This window comes from Perca flavescens, chromosome 16, assembly GCF_004354835.1.
Source record: "Perca flavescens isolate YP-PL-M2 chromosome 16, PFLA_1.0, whole genome shotgun sequence".
Classification (NCBI taxonomy): domain Eukaryota; kingdom Metazoa; phylum Chordata; class Actinopteri; order Perciformes; family Percidae; genus Perca; species Perca flavescens.
Genome location: NC_041346.1, coordinates 5,561,055 through 5,583,379, shown reverse-complemented (window position 1 = coordinate 5,583,379; position 22,325 = coordinate 5,561,055). Strand labels below are relative to the sequence as shown.

At 40.4% G+C, this 22,325-nt stretch overlaps 1 protein-coding gene across 4 annotated transcripts in view; it reads right to left on the bottom strand.

Annotated features, from left to right (window-relative positions):
* The window catches only part of wdr7 (WD repeat domain 7), a 163,261-nt gene that overhangs the window by 105,234 nt on the left and 35,702 nt on the right, over window positions 1-22,325 (bottom strand). For all 4 annotated transcript variants that reach the window (XM_028601996.1, XM_028601997.1, XM_028601998.1 and 1 more), the window contains 4 exons: window positions 21,851-22,065; window positions 3,651-3,884; window positions 3,156-3,449; window positions 1,408-1,604 (listed from right to left, as the gene is read on the bottom strand). In XM_028601996.1, coding sequence (XP_028457797.1) covers window positions 1,408-1,604; window positions 3,156-3,449; window positions 3,651-3,884; window positions 21,851-22,065 — 940 coding nt within the window. The remainder of the gene's footprint in view (window positions 1-1,407; window positions 1,605-3,155; window positions 3,450-3,650; window positions 3,885-21,850; window positions 22,066-22,325) is intronic.

Sequence of the window (22,325 nt, the reverse complement as noted above, 5' to 3'; positions counted from 1 at the left end):
TCACGCGGTCTCACTGCACGCTCTGACTACCACTTAACACAAGACAGCGACAATGGCGACGAGCCGGGGAAATTCAAAGGTAGCGTTCTCGAACTGGAAGTACCGGCACTACTTCTCGAATGTTTATGTAACATGCACGCTATGTTTGACGTTAAAGATGTTATAGAACGTAAAAGCGTTATAGAACATAAAAAATAACGTCACTGCAGTTACTTTTTCTGAGTAACTAATTACTTTTACAATGTGGTAACTGAGTTACTAACTAAATTACTTTTTGGGAGAAGTAATTTGTAACTGTTACTAATTACTATTTTAAAGTAAGATGACCAACACTGTTTTCAACATGGAAAAGTGGATCGGCTTGCTTTGTGCTTTTGTCGCATGGCTTTGACAAGGGGGGCGGAGAACTGGCATCAGCTGTGTGCTTGGCCATCGAGTATTTCAGACTGGACGTGCTGCGATGATAGCTCAGTTCACAACGACAAAACACACAGATCACTTTGGTCTTGGCAACGGAACCATTCGGCAAATTTTTAAAAGTAAACTTTGAATTAAAAATCTTATTGCCACTTATTTGGCGTCTCGCGCTTGCCATCCTCTCAAAACTTAACGTTAGCCTCCTACTCTTTGGCCGGCTCGCAAGCCCAAACGAGTGTGTTTTGTTTCCGGTCTAGCTAGATCAGTTGTGGTGTTGTAGTTTTTCTAACGTTACTAGTTGTTGCAACAGCATGTGAAAAAAACTACAAAGTTTGCTAGGCCAAAAAGAAAGTTAGTCTTGCGGTAAAACAAATTGACTGCGTTAAAATGCGTTAACGCCGTTAATAACGCGTTTAACTGACAGCACTAGTTTTTCATCTTAGTTACTCGTCACTACAAAATGAAATCAGAGGAAATTTGTTACACTGGAAAAAGAAGCTTTGGCAAATCATTGCTCCTAGATTGCAAGTTACTGCACGCTCCATTCCAGTTGGTGATTTAAAAAATTTAAATAAACATAAAATAAACAGGCCAAAACTAAAGAAGAAGAGGAGGAAGCATAATGACTGATAGTGTCATGGAAGCACCTGCTGCAGGCTCTGCCGCCATGGTAACAGTTATTTTCTGGTAAGATACTTGTACTTATACTCAAACATTGCTTTCAAGTACAGTACTTTATACAAGACTGCTAACATGTGAGCAAACAGTTGCCTTCCACACCCAGTCAACACAGAGCAACATTATCATCCATTTGTGGAGTGTGTGTGTGTGTGTGTGTGTGTGTGTGTGTGTGTGTGTGTGTGTGTGTGTGTGTGTGTGTGTGTGTGTGTGTGTGTGTGTGTGTGTGTGCGTGTGCGCGCGAGACACGTGAGCGACAGAGAAGAGCAGGGAAAGGAAATGCAGCTGAACGAATATGTGCGCGCACGTTACCTGACTGGTGCTTTCTTCATGTGCTCTCCGACGAAGGTGGCGTTGGTCATGCCCATCAGAGTGTTGGCCAGTGAAATTACAGACAGCAGGTGCTGTGTGGTGACGGCCCTTGAAACGCCGTACGTCCCCTTCCCAACGATGTCAGTCAGAGTCAGCTTCAGACCAGTCGCCAGGGACAACTGACGCAGCAAGGACTCCTGGGAAACAGAGGCAGACAAATGAACCAGGGACCCTGGAAATACAGGTCAACATGAGTGTGTTTTACTCAGCTTGGACACTATAGACTACAGAGTGTGTTAGCTGTCATCTCCCACTTCACTGTTTAAAATGTGAACATTTTAAACAGGATCTGACAGATAGACCTGATGCTCTGTGCATGGTCTCAGTTTGTTATTTGTTGGTGTTTAGTTGTGTTCATTGACTGGTGAAGTACTTTATGTAGGGCTGTACCGAATACTAGTTTTTGATCTTCGAAGCTTCGGTGCTTTTCAACAGCGAATATTCAAAGCTTCAGTGGCGGCCGCAGCGCCGGGGGAAACCAACATTTGCAAACCGCACCTGAAGGCAGCTTTTTTTCACGGTAAAAGAGACAAGCAAGATGAAGAAGTTTTAACTGGGGCATGTGACGTGACGTCCCAGTAAAATCTCAAAGTCTACTATATTTCGCAGTAGATTAATTTAGATTGATAATAACAGGTAAAAAGGATAACACATTTTGTTTCTATTATTTTATTTTCCACAATGTCAAAGCAACGCAGCTTAACCCAAAATACAAGCTCAGGCATGCACTTCTGTCCATGCAAACTGCGCTGTTCTGCACTCTAGCCAGAGAATACTCCCGTTGCGGGAACACTTTAGTAATCCAAGAAGAAGCAAACATATTTATTAAGTATAACAAGGTTGGGTTGTCCATCCTATTAAAATGGCTAGGCTATATAAGAAAATTGTAAAAGAGAGTATTATATTTCGAACATATTCAAGCGCGAATGAGAACCGTTTGGAGGGGGATGCCTGATTGTGCAAAAAACAAAAACAAAAAAAAAAACATGAATATTCGAATGTCATATTATTTTCAAATCGAATACCAACCCACCGAACGAATATTCGGGTCCAGCCCTAACTTTATGACTTTAACTTTAAGGTGCTACAAAATTGTGCTACAAAATTGTGCTAAAAAATCACTTACTAGTACTGTTATAACGGTCATGTCTAAAGTTGAAGTTCTATATGAATAAAATCTAAATAACACTAGTAATAGTTATTACAATGTGGGTGTTGGAATATAATAACGTATAAGAATGTATGGAATAGGCCTACAACATCATCCCATCATTTACTGTATGTTATTCATTATTAGTTTGGAAATAAGTACCTAGTGTCATTTAGTAGGGCAGTAATGATTAATTTCATTATCAGTTAGTCTTCTTATCATCTTTTTAATAAGTCAAAAAATGGTTTAAAAAAAAAGAATCCTCACATCACAGCAGCTTAAGTCATACATAAACGTAAATGAAAGGTAATTAATGTAAACTACCAAAATTGGCACTGATTACTTTACAATCAGAAAATAAATTGACATACAATGATTTTATTCTTCTTCTTTGTGTTCTATTATCTTTGTTTGATACAACTTTTTTTTACTGTGCTCTATATATTTCTGCTTTGGTATCTTGTAATATAGAGGCATATACAGGATTGTTTAGCTTGACAGGGGTCTGTATCAGCCTGATGGATACTGATCAAAGTACCTTGAAGGTAGGCAGCATAAGGGACATGTGACCTCCTCTGGAAATCAGGCCAAAGGAGATGGGGCAGTGCGGTCTGAGCATGCCCAGTCGCTCCAGACAGATGCCGTCAAGCTGTTCGTTGAGACCCCAGGCGTGCAGGCAGGACATGAAGAGTTTGGCCGTGTCCATCGTTAGGTTGTACTCCAGCAGACTTAGAGACTTGGACTTCTCCTCCCGCCTCCTCATCTCCTCCTCCTCCTCCTCGTCTTCATCTAACAGGTGCTCCTTGATGGTCTCCTTCATCGTTTCCTTCACCTGGTTTAGACAGGGGACAATTTTATTTAAAAGAGTAAAAAAAGAAAATGGTAAAAGAAAAGCATAAAAGTTAAAATAAAATAAAAAAAAATATTCAGACAACACGTCCTAGCGTTATAACCTTTATTAGCCAATTTACATGCTGATTTTGATTGTTTAGGACCGATGAATTTTCCCTTCTTTTCCTTTGGGTTTACTGACCTGTTTGAAGATCTTGTTGGCCAGGAAGGACCCCCCCTTATCAGCCCCAGCCTGGCTCTTCTGCAGCGTCTCTGGAGACACCAGCGTGGGGCTCGGTCTCTGGGCTTCCTCCGTCAGCAGCTGAATGATCACCGCCTCCACGTCGAAGAACAGCACGTGCATGTCAGGGTCTGTCAGGTTCGTCTTCATCGCCTGGACCACAAGGGCATTATGGGAGTATTTCGGCAGGTTGCCCTGGAAGAGAGACAGATTTAAAAAAAAAAAAAAATAATGGTCAAAATGAAAGCAGCTATTATTCTGACTATTAGTTCCCAGAACAGGCCAAGCTCTAACATTTCCCATAATGCAACTGGATAGTGTTTTTGTTACTCTTTCCTTGCATGGTTAACGCCCACATCTTTCAAACTCCATGATCCAATCCCAAACGGAGATAGCAATAACTGATGACATCACAATTACATCATTAGGGTTACTTTCTCAGACTTGACAAAACTCCTCCAGTGCCACAGAAGACATAATACAGCTATTCACAGGTTAAGTAGGACTAACCATGAAGAGTAAACTGATCTTGATGAGTAAAATTGGTAAAGTGCCCCTTTAAAATTCACACAGCACACAGCCACAAACTCCAACATGTCTCTCCAGGCCAGAGCCAACCACTATATTTATTTATTATATATGTTTATTTTTCTCCTGGCCAGAGCCAACCACTATATTTATTTATTATATATGTTTATTTAATTCATGGATGGATGTATGGTTTATTTCATTTATTAAACAAACAACTTAATGCAAACACAAAATGTAAAGTCCTGAATGAAAAGGAGCAGAAAGATAAATTTTATATAATCTGCCCCTCTTTTACAAAACATACTGTACATTAACAAAACAAATAAATAATAAAACTCTTACCAGACACAAAAGAACAGAACAAAAACTGAATTAACACATTTGCTTTGTCTTAGATTCTTTGGTTTCACTGTTGAAATTGTTCCATAAACTGAACCTTTTACTGTGATGCAACGTTCCCGCCAATTGGTTCTGTATCTCTTTTTTTTTTTTTTGATATCTCAGTTCCTTTGAAAATGTAATGACTTTCTCTTTTTTCAAACCTTCTCTGGATGTTGGCAGGCAAAATTATTTTGTGCGCTTCATACATAATTTGAAGAATACGGTCATCTACTAGATCCAGAAACAACTTTAACTGAACAATCAATGGATTTGACAAATCTCTGTATCGACTTATCGAAAATAATTGCCTTGTTTGCTATATATCATAAAGTTTTTTTTTTTCAAGATTCAGTGATAATTTATCTATATCAAACCCTTTTGTTTTTCAGCTTTTCTATTTATTTTTCAACCACGCCCAAAACCTGTGTTATGGTTGTCCCAGGATAAAATAAAGTGGTATCATCAGCAAACCAAATACACTTAAGCAGTTTGGATACTACAAGATCATTAATATGCAAATTAAACAGTTTTGGTCCAAGAATGGACCCCTGCGTATTATTACAGGATTCTGATTTTATGTTATTTATCTGAACATACTGTTTCTAGTTTCTAAGTAACTTGCTACACATTGATGTGCCTCCCCTCGGATTCCATATTTGCTAAGTTTGTTAAGGAGTATGGTATGGTCTATGGTGTTGAATGCTTTTTTGAGGTCAACAAAGATGCTTACTAAATACTGTTTTGCAGTGCAATTACATAAGTGCCATTGCTGTGTATTGCTTGGATCTAAAACCATATTGATTGCTGCTTAAAATATTTTACTTGTCAGTAAATTTCTCTAACCTGGCTACAAATAATTTCTCTAATATTTTGGAGAATTGTGGAAGCAGAGATACTGGTCTGTAGTTGGAGAAAACATGTCTGTCTCAGGATTTTTAAAGAGAAATCACTTTGGCTATTTTCATTTTTTCAGGAAAACATTTACCATTACACAGTTTGTGTACAACTGTTTCCTTCTGTACGCCCTCAGTATATTCCGATTTTTGGGATCGAGGCTGCTCAGGACAGTTTCACCTTCCACACATACCTTTTTGCTGTAGAGGCCGGTTGTTTTTAGCCAACATTGTAGTTAGCTCTGCAGCGGCTTCTCTGAAATCAGCTTGTTATATATTAATATAAAATGTATCTCATCACAGATAGATCAGTATCTGTGTATATAAATCAGCCAATAAGTAACAAGAACCGTCAGTCCAGAAAAACCAAAGTAAACAGTACATTTGAGGTGGTCTCCATTAGACTTGAGCACTGACAAGATTATTTTTTTAACTGTAAAATGTCCCACTTAGTCAGTACACAGGTTGGTTAAAATTCCTTAAAGCATTAATTGCATTATTTGATTTTGTGACCAGATGGGCAGTAACGCATGCTGAAAAAATCTAAGATGTTGGCAAACAGTTGCTTACTAACCTGCCTACCACATCCAGCAGACAGATAAATATAAGTCCAACACTCACTTTAATTTTAGCTCTGGTTTGGTCAGTCCCCCGTTTAAACACATCCTATCATTCACACACACACACACACACACACACACACACACACACACACACACACACACACACACACACACACACACACACACACACACACACACACACACACACACACACACACACACACACACACACACACACACACACACACACACACACACACACACACACACACACACACACACACACACACACAATTAGCTGTAATTGCCACTGATACTTCCACACCGCTCGATTTAATTATATTAGCAGAGACACCTGCGCAGAGTTTTATGTAGAACAGTATTGTTTGTTTACATGTTAATGACCTGATGACTGCAATCAGACAACTGTGATCCTGTTAAGAGTCAGAGGAAGGAAAATGAGAGGGGATGATTAAGAAAAGAACAAGTGAGGAAATAAAGAGGGAAAAATGGGCAAAACTAGATTTGTTTCATGAAGGGTTTTGTATTTGCTATTCTAAACTCTTGCAACGGTTTCCTTCTGCAAGAGGAATTATGTGTCTAGGTAGTCTTAAGCTGGACAGACACCATACGTCCTAATTTTAGCCACGGATCGGTCTTGAGACTGCTGTGATATGAAACTGAACTACACTGCATTAAACACTATATGTTTTAGCCATCTGCGGCACCATATTTTTCTTTTTGAATACACTGCAGATTAAATTGTGTAGTGCGAGTTGACACAACATACAAGATCAATAAAAACAGTATTTTTCCAGTTTTAGTTGCATTTAAATTGTAACAAAAAAAGTGAGGGTAGCTTTGCTGGTTGACATTCGATGAATGTGTTGTCCAGCCAACAATCCAAAAGATAATCCGTTTCTGATGACACAAAACAGAAAAAACTGAAAATACTCACACTGGAGAAGCTGGATCCATAAATAACTTTGCTCGATAGGTCAATCAATCAATTGACTAATTGTTTTAGCACTAGTTATGTTAACATTGTAGACCTGCTGCTTTAGCAATACTGTACCCGATTACAATTTGACTGTAGTCAGGTATTGTAATGCTAAAGCCGTGGTTAGCAATAAAGAACATTAGAATTTGTAAAAAGTATGTCTGACTATACTTCAGATTTAGGTGTTTTCACCATATTGTTACTTTAATTTAATTTAACTAATTAGTATTTGACCGTGTTGCACTTTCTGGTTTAGGAAACACGGTTTTTAACCTTTCATGCCATTAACGATCATTGAATAGAACTGAATGGGACTGTGTGAGAGACAGAGAGGGAACAATAATTAGCTGTGGAGACCCCTGACTGACCGACAGACACAATACACCTGCAGCTGGGACTGTGTGTGTGTGTGTGTGTGTGTGTGTGTGTGTGTGTGTGTGTGTGTGTGTGTGTGTGTGTGTGTGTGTGTGTGTGTTTTGATACTAGTTCATATCTTTTCCACAAAGACTGCCAATAGAACACTGTGTCTGCACTATGGTAAATATAGATAGTGAAAGCTTGCTGACATTTTACCTAGGAACACTTTGAACTAGCCTCAGTGAACAGTTTGTTTTGTTAGGTCTTGGATTTTTTCCTGGGAAAAGGTAAGACATTTGTGCCTCATTCCTATTTTTCAGTCCGTGTGTGTTTGCACTGTCTGTGTGTGTGTGTGTGTGTGTGTGTGTGTGTGTGTGTGTGTGTGTGTGTGTGTGTGTGTGTGTGTGTTTTCAGTGGATGAACACTGCCATCTAAAGGCAGTTAGCCTAAACACATACATGCGGACGGATTTGTGATTGACCTGATATTATTTCTGAGGCTGTGAACCCATGCAGACAGAGAAGCTACAACTGACCATGTTTGGTGTTAATGAATCAGAATATTCTGTCTTACCAAATTCTCTATATCTCCTTAGTGCAGTAGAGTATATAGCAAAAAGAGAGACACAAACACATAAAGTCTGTTTTTTCAAAGAAATGTCTTATCTAAGCTTGCTTGCACACACACACACACACACACACACACACACCTCCTGGGCAGTAGGTCTAAAGGTCATTGTCCTGCAGGGCCCTTCTGGCAAACACCACTGGAGTCCAACGAACAGTCACACACACATCCACAGATCCCAGTGACACACACACACACACACACACACACACACACACACACACACACACACACACACACACACACACACACACACACACACACACACACACACACACACACACACACACACACACACACACACACACACACACACACACACACACACACACACACACACACACACACACACACACACACACACTATGAAACAGTGACTACATTTACATGCCCAATAATATTCCGCTTTTTGCCCTTATTCCAATATAGACGATATTCCAACTAAGCTGTTTATGTAGCTAATGAAAGTGGATATTCCATTAATATCCAAATATATCCATGAAAGCCTGAATAATACCATCATATCCCATGTCGTAATCATAAAAAGCTAAATTCGGGAAAAGGCCTTATTCAGACTATCCAAACGGAATATGCTGTTTACGTCACTTGAAATGCAGTAGCGTGCTACTGCAAATTTCACAACAATCCAGCCAATAGTAACAAAATATAATTTTGATATCAGCACTGAAACTCCGTATAGTATTACCATGGATACCCAGCCCAAGGAGCTGAGTCCTGAGGTTGGAGGGGTATTTACGTTAATGTGTCATGAAATAATGATGCCAATATAAAGCACTGGTTTTACTTACTTTTACCATTTGCTATTCTTTATCTAAACTTCTGCAAAAACTTTAAAAGATTTTTACATTATTTTCTTTGTTGTGTTTGTATCTCCCCCCATGTTATAACTGTTTCTATTCAGTCATTACTCTAGAGCCAATTAAGTTGCATTTTGTGTAGGAAACGTATAAAAGTGTATTATGTCTGTCTTGTTTTGTCTGAGACACAGTCAAAAACCCAAAGATATTTAATGTGTATATATATATATATACACACACAGAAAACTAGCAAATCCTTAAATTTGAGATAGTGTAAACGGACAATGTTTGACAATTTCAGTTAAGCAAATTGTGGCCAATTCATTTTCGGTTGATCAACAAATTATTTCAGCTCTAGTTTTATTTTTTCCTTCATGTGACAAACTCACAGATAAGCTTTTATGAGTCTCTCTCGCTCTCATTGACTCTCTCGCTCTCATTGACTGGACAGTAGGTGTTCAGCAGTTACCACAGCAATTCAACCACGGTAACAAGTAATCCACTGTCGTGATACACACAACACTGGGTTCACACACACACACACACACACACACACACACACACACACACACACACACACACACACACACACACACACACACACACACACACACACACACACACACACACACACACACACACACACACACACACACACACACACACACACACACACACACACACACGGGATAGTGGGTGGTTTTGATCCGTAATTTGAGTAGATATGAGAGAGAAATGACACAGAGGTGGGAGGCTGAGTGATGTATTTAGGATAGAACAGGGAGGAAAGATTGCAGCTGTTGTGTGTTGGCCTTTTCAGAAAGGAGCTGTGATTATGAGCAGTCATGGCAGGAAAAACACACAAGAGGGGAAAAAGAAACAACACAAAGGTTATCTGGTGGAAGAGAAGAGGAGAAAAAGGACGCACCCAACAGAGGAGGAGACGGAATGCTGAGCTAAATGGATTCCAAGTCAAACTATAAAAGTCAAGCTGTACCAGCTGAACTAAGCGCTGTTCAGATACTAAATAATTCATAGCGTTTGTTTTCTGTGCTGGGAGCCCCAGGTGGGCGGGGTTTACTCCGTCAGGGCAGATCAGATCATCCGAGTCTGACAAGTGAACCTCTGATCCTCTGAGGGCACACAGACAATAGGTCTGTAGCGATACACTAATCTCACGATACGATACGATAAACAATATTCAGCTCACGATACGATATATATCACGATATTCAGCCAACGATACGATTCGATATATTTCGATACACTTACATCATTTTCTGAAAGATTTAAAGGGGACATCTTGTGATTTTGGTGACATCTTGTGAGTGTTCCATTTACTTGGATTTAATTAATTGAACTGAAAACATCAATTACACAATATATGTCTCTGACTGGACAGAGAGTCTACAGCAGGGATCATCAACTACATTTTTCTCAGACTAGGAGGCAGTTCACTGAGGAGTGATGGTTAAAGTCTGTGATTATGGAAACATTATTGTAGTATGCAGCATCCTGATTGGTGGAAAATGCTTGCAGAAAGAAAGGCTGTTGTCAGGTAAACATGTCACTGTCAAAGACGCTGAAGGGAAAAGTTGACGTGGAAAAGCCAAAAGCCCAGCTTTAATGATGAATGGACTGATAAGCAAGCTATGCACTCGTCATGTATGCCTCATTTTGCAATGAAACGAACATAACGATCGCGTCATTCACGTGCATATTAAGTAGCTCCAGATTGTCCGCTCTAGCGGAGAGTTTGGTTTGTTCAGCCAGCAGTGAGGTTTACAAGAATTTGTCAAAATGTCCAGATTCCCGGCAACCTAAGATAAACAGTTAGACTACAAACCGACAGCTTTTGTTTTAGCTTGTTTGTAAAAATTCACTATTTGCAGAGTAGAGCTGTGTTTGCGTAAAACAGCGCGGTGGACTGAGCAGATTGAAATATCGCTTTCTACATGTTTATGCTGGTCTACACAGGTGAGTGCATTGATAAGTATTGACTTTCTACTCACGAAGGTTTAATTGGAGCCTATTTACAGAAAAGAGACCAGCGTGAGTTCATCTGCCCCAGCGGCCGTTGGTAACTCTGTATCGTTCCCAGTCAGGTGCTGCGTGTTTTAACCTTTAACACACACACATCTCAGCTCAGCTATGTGTGCGTTAAAACACACACACACACATCTCGGCTCAGCCGTGTGTGTGGAGCTCTGGCATCGCTGTAGGCTACAGAATCCCGGCATGTGAATAGAGATGTACATACAGGGGGCTGGGTTTTTGCTCTAAATGCTTGAAATGATAAATAACAGAACGCATTTTTTCCTCTTTACATTTTGTGAATTCCTGATTACTCTGGGGGCCAGACTAAAAGCTTTGGTGGCGGGCCGCCAGTTGACGTTGGCTGCTCTACAGCGACACTAGTGGCTGGCTGACCAAATCGCTCTTCCTGCAACGTGAACGGGGGTAAACACGGGGGATTTGAATGGGACTTATGTATTGATACTCGCGGCATAAAAATCAATACTTTCTTGGGGGAATCTGGTGCTAAGTGTTCTTTGCGTTTCCCAGCCAAGCTCCATGTCAACAAAGACATTTGATTTATCAGCTGAAGGCGAACGGTTTGCCAACTCTTTAGACCCAGTAGACAAATCCTAACTATTGGTAACATTACATATTATCTTTAGGACTTCGCTTTACCCAGGGCCGGTTATAGCCCTTTGGTTGCCCTAGAAGAGATTGAGTTTTGTGCCCCCCCCCAATAATCCACCTGCACCATAGTCTGCTGTGCATTACGTGATTGCTCTGCTGATACGGTAGATGTCAGACCTCCTGACAGACACAGAGCCCCATTTGAGACGCTGGTCTCTGAATGAGACAGTTTAGGGAAGTGGCTGCACACTGCTCTACATCGGAGGTGGAAACACAATACTACACAGAAATAGGGACACATTTGCCGCAGCATGCCCACAGCAGAGCGCGTCCATTATAAACCTGAAGCTGCACAGACCACGGAAGGTGCGCTTGCAGCAGCTCCGTGTCTGTGCCGCTGCTCGTCTCTATTTTTACAGCGAGAGAGGGACACTAAGCGACGCTTCAGAGGTCAGGTCTGCTTCAGAGCTCCGTGTGTTTGAGTTTGACCCGTAGACTGGAAAAGCGTAATGAAAGGTTGACAAGTAAACGTAGCTGTGGCTGAGGGGGCGCCCTAGGATGATCATGTTTAATAAACAAGTTTTATTTCGCTTGTCATTCTAATTCTATTATTAAATGGGAAGTAGACCTAAGGGCGACACGGCGCCCCCAACACTTTTGACGCCCTAGGCAATCGCCTAGGTCGCCTATAGCAATCGCCAGCCCTGTCTTTACCTAAGCAACCACATGATTGATGTGCAGATCTAGCACTTTTCCATTCAAAAGTAACTTTACAGTGGTTGAATGTTAAGATTGTAAAAGGTATTTGCATTGGGAAATGGGAATTGCTCCTTTTGTTTTAATTTTGTCGCACTTTGTATCCTCCGGGACTTTTGCTACAGTATGCCTCATGTACAAACAATTTATGCATGCCGTTAAATGCCATATTTGTGGCCTCCTATTACTTCAGGTTGACAGGACTCATGTTAAACAGGGCGGTTATATTTCCTTGTTTAAAAAAAATATATATATTTTAATTGAATATTAAGCAGCACAATGTTTGTGTTTGAGGAGTGTATACCGTAACATGCTGCATTTACTTTGGTGAATATATAATATAATAAGCCCTGCCACACCCTAATTTATTATCCTCAGGTATTATCAAAACTGGCTGGCAAACCCAGTGGTCACTTTTTCTTGTGGTCTTTTTTTATGTTTTATATGCTGCACCGGTTGTACAATCTTCCCACATATCCTACTAAATGTATGATCTGAATATTTCTTACATTAAGTATATTCCTGAGTGTGCACGTTTAAGGTTAGTTAATATCCTAAAGATGCGTACGGTGCTCTGGTGTAAGTGGGTTTTTTTGTGTGCCGTTTGGCTGGCTCTGTTACCCAGCTGCCTCCTTGCCAACCAGTGGGATGCACTGCTTAGGTTTTTCAGCGGGTCTGTTTTTTTTCTTTTTCTTGTTCTCTTTTGTGATTGCTGTTACTCAACATACTGCCAGCTCTCTATGTGTCATATGACAATATTTACTTTTTGTCCCTCTATTTAGATCCATGTCAATTACTCAATTAGGTAAGGAATGAGCCACATCACTTTTACTTCTTGGAATTGTAGGGGTATGGGGACAGGAGACCCATATCCAACCAATTCAGTTCCGTTAGCTCTCTTAAATATGTATGCTCCTAATTGTAATAGTCCCGAATTCTTCAGTAAGGTATTTAACCTTGGTCCTGAATATAACAATCATAATATAATAGTCAATGGGGATTTTAATGGTTACTTTTAACCACTGTTTGATAGATCCTACTCGAAAGTGGCCCCATCATTGAAATCCCTGTTCTTAATCTTGCCAAATCTCCTGACTGGTTGACATCTGGGAGGCATCAGCACCCCTTAGAGAGGCAATATTCTTTTTTCTCCCCTGTGCACGGTAGCTTTACTAGAATTGACTATATGCTGGTTGTCTCTAGACTAATTTCCAATGTAATAAGCTCAACGTACCACAGTATTTTAATTTCTGACAATGGACCTCTCTCAATGACAAATGACTTAATATATGCCCCTCAAAATAATTGGAAATTGAACCCTTCTCTATATTTAGAGGATTCCTTTAGTGGCTAAATTTCAGCCAAGATTGCGGACTTTCTGCTCATGAATGACAATGGCGCAGTCTCAGACTTTACTTTGTGAGAACCCTTAAAAGTCTTTAGAAGAGGTCATATCATATTGTATCAATCGTCTCGTAAAAGGGCCACGCTTAGGCGTTTAATGGACACTGAGGCCGAACTAGCATATTGAAGGACTCTTACCGAGACACAGGTTCTGAAGACACCCTTAGTTCTATTTTAAAAGTAAAATATGAATACAACCATATTCTTGGTGAGCAGGTTGGGAACTATATTCGCAAATTAAACCAGAAGCATTTCAAGTTAGGTGAGAAGGCTGTTAAATTGCTTGCCAGGCAGCTAAAGGACGTCCAAGCTGATGGGAAATACATAAAATTTCTTCAGTCACTGGACCACTATTAACTGATCACAACAGATTAACGACAGATTTTTATAAATGTTATAGTGATGATACACCTCTAGATCCACTGCCACTGCTACTTTTCTACATATATTAAATATTCCAGTCCTTTCAGAGCCTTCGAGAGGGGAACTGGACTCTCAATTTACTATGGAGGAGATCAAAAATGCCATCCGTTCTTTGCCCAACGACAAAGCTTGAGGCCGAGATGGTTTTGAGATAGAATTTTATAAGATGCATAGTGATGTTATCGCCCCTCTCTTGTTCCAGATGATTAATTGCTCAGAGAAAAAAGGTACTTTGCCCATATTTGTGTCCTCGTGAAAAAGGACAGAGATGAAACAAATGTGGCATCCTATCATTCCTTAAGTCTGCTCAACTCCAAGCAAAACATTATTGTGAAAGTCCGACTAACCGGCAAAATAAACACATTGGCACTTGGGGGTATCTCATTAGATGCCCAGCAGGCTTTTGATCAGCTGGAAGGGAGATACAGGTTTGCTGCTCTCGAGAAATTTGGTTTTGGGTTGAACATTATGACTATATTAAAAATGCTTTATGGTGGTCCCCAATCTTCTGTTCTAATGGATCATGAAAGGTCCTCCCGTTCCATCGCGGCACCAGGCAAGGCTGCTGCCTCTTGTCAATGCTTTTTGCGCTAGCTCTTGAGCTGCTGGCCATAGCCATCAGAGCCAGCCCCCAAATCTCTAGTATAAGATGTGGCACATCCGACTGTACCATAAGGCTGTAAGCGGATGATGTGATTTTTGACTCTTTCAAAACGCTAGGACATCCCTTACACCCCTTCTTAATCTGATAGATGGCTTTGGGTGACTCTCTGGATTCACCATAAATTGGGGGAAATCTGTTTTTATGCCTCAATTCTAGTTTTCGAAACAATTTATTTTTTTTTTTTTTTTTCTTATTTGGGGATTAATCTCCAGAAATCCAAAACTTATTTTTAAACTTAATTATTTGCATGGATGGAAACTTCTTCCCCTTTCGTTAATTGGCCTTGTTAACATTATTAAAATAGTAGTGCTCCCTAATTTTTAATACTTTTTTTTAAGTTGTTAGACTCCATTATCACAGCCTTCATCTGGGCATGTAGGCTCGGCACTAGGTGGCCCGATATTGAACCTGGTAACGTATCAATTACTGATGCCTTCTTGACGGCCATTTCATTTTCCAAACCTAATAATACAATCAAGTTTGTTTTGCGCAACTTAAGGATGTCCAGAGTCTCCCAGGTCCGTCATACTATATGTCAGAACCCCTGTTTTAAGCCACGGCTCATGGATGCTGTTTTTAAGCACTTGTCAGATAAAGGTTTATCAACTATCAAGGATCTCTACATTGATAACCATTTTGCTTCTTTTGCTTCAGGCGAAGTTCAATCTTTCTTTCAGTTCATTTTTTTATTTGCAAATTGGGAATTTTGTAAAGCAATTTTTCCCTCGCCTTAATACAATTCCAGTACAACACGTCTTCTATGAAATTACGACCCAACCTCCCACCTCAAAAACTTATGATCTCTCGGTTTGTTAACCTCTTTTTTATGACAACCTCCTCTCTCCACATCAAAGAGGTAAGGTAATCTCTTAAGAGCTGTGGGAGAAAGGGCTGAACAGGATAAAGGTATGCTCTATTAATGCTAGACTTCAGCTTATTCAGTTTAAATTCATTGATTGAATTTATTTGAACTATTTGCACTTTTTAGCAAGACTAACTAAATATAGAATCTTCCCATCTGTTTCAGCCACCTGTGATAAATGTTAGTCAGCTAACGGAACTCTCTGGCATCTTTTCTGGTCCTGCTCTAAGCTCACTAGGTTGTGGGTTGATATTTTTCATTTGTACAGTGTTGTATATAACAGACAACGGGCTCCTCGCTGTCTGTTGGTGATACCGGGATGCTCCAAGGACTCTGGCTCTTCCCTCCGCTTTACAACAAGCCCTAGGTATGGTCATTGCAAAACAGATCATTTTAAGAGGATGGAAGTCAAGTTCTCCTCCTAGCTGAATTATATCAGTGTTTCCCACACTTTTTTTGTGGTGGTGCGCCATAAAATCAACGCTATTTAAAACACGCAGCGTATTCGTTCAGCTGCATTTCCTTTCCCTGCTCTTCTCTGTTGCTTATGCGTCACACACACACACACACACACACACACACACACACACACACACACACACACACACACACACACACACACACACACACACACACACACACACACACACACACACACACACACACACACACACACACACACACACACACACACACACACACACACACCTCTGTTAATATTGGAGTCCCGACCCACCCAGTCTGATACAGGGTGCCACAAATTGCTTTCTAATCTGTGGCAAACACTGTATATGGTTTATTATCATTGTCCCTGTTTTAAGCCAATGAATAAAAATTATAAGCTTTGGTGTCTCCCCTTGAGTCTAAATAACTTATGCCATTATTTATTATTTACACATAGGCTATGTTAAAGGGAGACCTACACCCAGTTGACACATAAAGTCTCAGAAGTGAATTTAGTGGTGAAATAGCAGACGTAAATTGTAAAAGGTTTCCAGTTGTTGGCTGCAGCTACTCCTGATCTAGATTCTAGAATCAATTGCTTTTCTTTGGGTTCCCGGATGTTAACACTGAACTTTAAACATTACAATTTGCAGCTGAATTTGGCCTGTTGAAAATATATTAGTTGAAACATTGTATTTTGCATCTGAATTTTTTTACGTTATTTTTGATTCCGAATTTATGAACTTAGAAAAATTAACGTCATAAGTAGGAAGGTTACCGCCCCTTTCTTTGCCCGCCCAGAGAATTTAACCCGCCCATGAGAAAGAGAGAGACATCATGGCTTGAAAACAAGCGAAGCATGGCAGTTGGTCAAGGCCACACCCCCACCACCTTGCCCCCCCTCTCTCCTCCTCAATAGCATTTAAAGCTACAGACACAGAAATGGCACATCCTAAGTAAAGCTTATTGTGGGACTGGCTCTAGTGGCTGTAATTCTGCATCAAGGCTGAATTCCGGGAAAGAGACTTCAGATACAGTATTAGGGGACCACTAAGGTCTATATAAAAGAGACTTCAGATACAGTATTAGGGGACCACTAAGGCCTATATAAAAAGAGACTTCAGCTACAGTATTAGGGGACTACTAAGGCCTATATAAAAGAGACTTCAGATACAGTATTATGGGACCCATAAGGCCTATATAAAAGAGACTTCAGATACAGTATTAGGGGACCACTAAGGCCTATATAAAAGAGACTTCAGATACAGTATTATGAATAAATCCAAAATATTGGCAAAAAAGGCCCTCATACTTTTTGCTTTGACACCAAATCCCCTGCCATCATCATCTTCGGGAAACTCTCCTGACTCTTGCGACTCTGCTGCTGCTGTACGGAGCAGACACTTTCAGTTATGGTAGATAGCCCTTAGTGTTCTAATCCGTCAAAATGTCAGACGACTTTCAGATTCTCCATCATTGTTAAAAAGATTTGGTCAATGACGAAAAATATTCGGATAACGCGACCTCTGCTCAGGACCCCCATTACTCCACCGTATATTTAAATAAAAAATATTGGTTTGCTGCTGTTCTGAATATAGAGTACATTTAAGATAGTACATCCTTCCCTGAGAGACTACATTGGTGTCTCACTCACACAAACGCACAGGCTGGAGAGTTGACCTTTGGTTCGTCAACAGAAGTTTTAATTGGTCTGTGACTTTAGCCAGCTATCTGACTGAGCTACTGTGTGTGTGTGTGTGTGTGTGTGTGTGTGTGTGTGTGTGTGTGTGTGTGTGTGTGTGTGTGTGTGTGTGTGTGTGTGTGTGTGTGTGTGTGTGTGTGTACGCGTTAAAGGTATTGTCTGTTTTGATGAATGACAAAGTGAAAAGACATGAGGAAAAAGAGAGACAGCGAGACAACGAGTCCCTGATGTGAGAGAAAGAGAGAGATGGTGTGTTGTTACACAGATGAAAAGCGATGTATGGTTATCATAATAAGTTATGGAATTGAAAGTTATCATCCATTAAATCATATATAAGACTGTAAAATTGCAGGCAAGATTAAATTAATTAATTTAAGTTGCAGGCTAGTAAATGCACAGCTTTTTGGTTCACTACCTGTATTTTGGTCAGATCGTGTTCTCACCTAAATTTAACCAAACTCTAATGCACTTGGAAACAAAGCGAGACCCTGTTTTCAAGTGGACCAACGTTTTGTGCAGACAAGCACCAGAGTTCAAATAAGCTTTCACACCACCCCAAACTAACCGGACTATCCCACAAAACGCTCCAGGGTTCAGTTAAAATGGACCAAACAGCTCAGGCGTGAAAGTACTCGTATTAACTGCTTACGCCATTTTTTGTGCGTTTTTGTTTTCTCCAAGTTCTCATGAAAAAAGGTGTCATAAGTTAGACTTCAACATGGCACAAAAGTTATGGATTAAAAAAAAAAAATGTTGTTTTGCATAAGACTACGTTTTACATTATTTGATCATAATAGTCAGAACAAACCGACCCCATCACCACATTGAGCTGCCGGACGGGAACTTCTTTGGTCACAACTGTACTGTAGTTATTTTGTTAATTTGATCCAGACCAAATTAAAAACATGTTGAGCTCACCAAGAAAAAACTGATTATGAAAATGAAATAGTTTAGACTGCTACGGTATCATAAATAATGTCAATCTGGTAGAAAACAGGATAAAAAAGATAATTATATGAACTGTAATATTATGGGGGGGGGGAGGGTAGTTGTTAATGCTTTTCACTCACTTTTTAATGAGGAACCGCTAAAATATAAAACACACCTGTGTTTAAAGGTATCAGAGAACATGCCCACACTCATATGCTTAGGTACCTGTGTACAATGGTTACCATGTGATTATTTATATATTTATATATTAGGGCTGTCAATCGATTAAAAAAAATTAACTAATTAATTGCACAATTTGCTGTAATTAATCGCGATTAATCGCTTTTTTAAATTGAGACTGAAGCTTATAATAATGGATATTTAAATGCTAAATCATTTAACTTTGCAAATATGAAGAAAAAAACAGAATGTTTAATATCTTTCAGATCAACAGCAGCAACAATTTGGCTTAGTCCTGCTGAAGGTTGCTGAAACGGCTAGAAAATGTCTGACTTGAGAGCAGATTTTTGTCACCGCCCCCGGCTGCTGTCGCCTGCTCTCGTCTACTTTACACATATATATATATATATATATATATATATATATATATATATATAAGCATTCTTTAGAAATGTTGGCCCATATAGATAGGAGATGAGTGGTACCCGGTGGGGTCTTCTGCAGGTCTAGCCCATCCGCCTCAAGGTTGTTCGTGTTGTGGCTTCACAAATGCTTTGCTGCATACCTCGGTTGTAACGAGTGGTTATTTGAGTCAAAGTTGATCTTCTATCAGCTTGAATCACTCGGCCCATTCTCCTCTAACATCTAGCATCAACAAGGCATTTTCGCCCCCCAGGACTGCAGCATACTGGATGTTTTTCAGACCATTCTTTGTAAACCCTAGAAATGGTTGTGTGTGAAAATCCCAGTAACTGAGCAGATTGTGAAATACTCAAACCAGCCTGTCTGGCACCAACAACCATGCCACGCTCAAAATTGCTTAGATTACCTTTCTTTCCCATTCTGACATTAAGTTTGGAGTTCAGGAGATTGTCTAGATCTGGACCACACCCCTAAAAGCATTGAAGCAGCTGCCATGTGATTGGTTGATTAGATAACTGCATTAACGAGAAATCTTACAGGTGTTCCTAATAATCCTTTAGGTGAGTGTATATACACCCCACTCTAAGATCACGTTCTTGACAGTTCACAATCAGCAGGTGGATTTAATAGTCAGTGTTTTCCCTTTAAGTGTACAAGCCAAAATATTTTTTAAATGCCAAAAATAACACCAAATATCCATAATGTTTCCACCACATTCATTCTGCAGCAACACACTGCCATGAGTCCATTAACGAGGCAACTGTCTGCGGTTACTTCACGTCTGTAACAGCAGGACAGTAGAGTGTGTTATCTAAACTGCTCATCAGTTGACACGTTCTTGGTAGCCTACTGGTTACAAACAGGCTCGGTAGTGAACGACACGCTCAAGTGCTGACAGATTCGGCGTTGTTGGGTTTTTAGCTGAGCTGGACCAGAGAACATTTGGTTAAAACAGATCAGTGATGCTTTTTTGCCCTCATTGTTTTCCGTGAAGTTTTCTGGAAGTTATGTAACCTAGTGTTTTATGTCGAGTGAGCACTGCACCAGACCTTTTAAAACGTTTAAAAAAAAAAATAGCCTTTTAACTGTTACATTGTTTGTAAGGAAATAAAAGGGAGTAACGGGCGAACCAGCTTTAAAAGTGACATATTTTCCTTTTAAATAAGTGTGCGGTGGATCCAACTCATGCTGATGTGATGTAGATTTCAAAAAGAAACCCTCAACTAAAACTAGGGGAAACACTGAGGCCACGTCCACACGTACCAAAACAATCTTTTTTTTCCCCCGTCTTCCTTGGCATCGTTTCAAGAATATATGCATCCAAATGGATCCATTTGTAAATGACTCAACACGCTACTTCATATTCCAGGCTCTGTTTCTGCTACAGAAATTCACCAAAAAAAACGGAGAAGAGGCGGAGCATGCGCATAAAGCTTGCGCGGTATACAAACAGACAGTATATTTTAACCTAGTAACCCTAATAGCATCTCCGTGTGGATGGCCCCTGATAGTAGTTTGTGCTTCACACAGTTGGTCTACTTTGTGTTTACACCACAGACAAATCCCAAGTTGAGCTGACAGCCCAAACTAACAGAGTCCAGAGTTAGTTTGAACTAAACAGAACAGGTTAGGTGTGCCACCAGCTCAACATCAACATAATCATTGTGCAGGATGTCAGCATGGTGAGATTAAGGCCTTTTTACAGTCGCCGCAGCCAACCTGTTGCGTGCCAATGTGACGTCAAAATGACGTAGATCTCACTTGCGCAACCAGAGGTCGCACACCACTCTATTTTTTTTCAGCAGCGCACGACAAAGTGGAAACAGGACGAGTTTGAGGGCAACCGGATGCCAGGACTCTCAGAGTGACTGCAAGTCTCTTTTGTAAACTTACTGGGTAAAGAGGAGTTCTTTTATGGTGAATAAAAGGCTTGATATGAATGATTGATATTTAAGTCCATGCTGCTGCCAGTTCTGTCATTGTTTACCTTTTTCTTCTTCTTCTAGTCCGTAGAAATAGCGAAGTGGGTAGCCTTTCCTCATTAACGACACCTCTGTTCAGGAGAAGACTGCAACTCGTTTCGTGACCATATAAATATGAGAGTATAAAAAGTTACGGCACTCCCATGACGTCACATTTGCGCGCGACAGGTCGGCTGCGGCGAGTATACCGGACGCCTTGGTGTTAAGCTCTAGCTGTATCTAAGAACACAGAGCCGATGGCAAGACTGTAGACTCTTCGTTTGGTCTAAAAAATGTCATGAAATAGTGAAAAACATCCCTCACAGTTTTGTGGAGCAAAGAAGACATCCTCAAATTGCTTGTTTTGTCCAAAGAAACTCAATTTAAAATCATAAAAAACACACAAGCAACGCATTCTTATTTTTGAGAAGCTAGGGAATGTTTGGTATTTCTGCTTAATAAATGACAACAAATAATATTCTGTTGACTTAATTGGCTAATCCCCTAGCACTAGTGCACATGGCTGAAAGCTGAAGTCATTTACCAAACAAAGCCTCCCTTCTGCTGTAGTGTGACGGTTCGTGGTTTGTCTGTACCTTGTCGGCATTGTCTGCAGCCAGCAGGTTGGTGGCGAGGGTCTGCAGTTTGTGCTGTGCCATGTTCTTCAGTGCTGCCAGGCTGCGGCGAGTCATCGCCTGCTTCAGGTTCACAGCTGAGTGGGTCAGAGCGTCCACAGTGGCAGGAGCCAGTTCATCACAGGCATTCAGGATCTCTACTGCCGTTATGCCCATCACACAGCGGTCCAAAGCTCCTGAAAACACAAGCGAGTTAACCAACCTGTCTCAGACCACTGATGCAGGCAAACCTGAGGCCAATTATTGACAAGGAATCAACATTTTGGTCAGGAGATATCTGAACAACTCCTGTCCATATTAATATGGTTATTTCCTGAGCTACTCTTGGTCCCATGAGGGAAAACCCTTTCAATTTTAGACACTCTCCGACCTTTTAACTAGCACCACCTGCAGGCTAATGTCAACTTTGTGCATGATATTTCATATCTCATCTAGA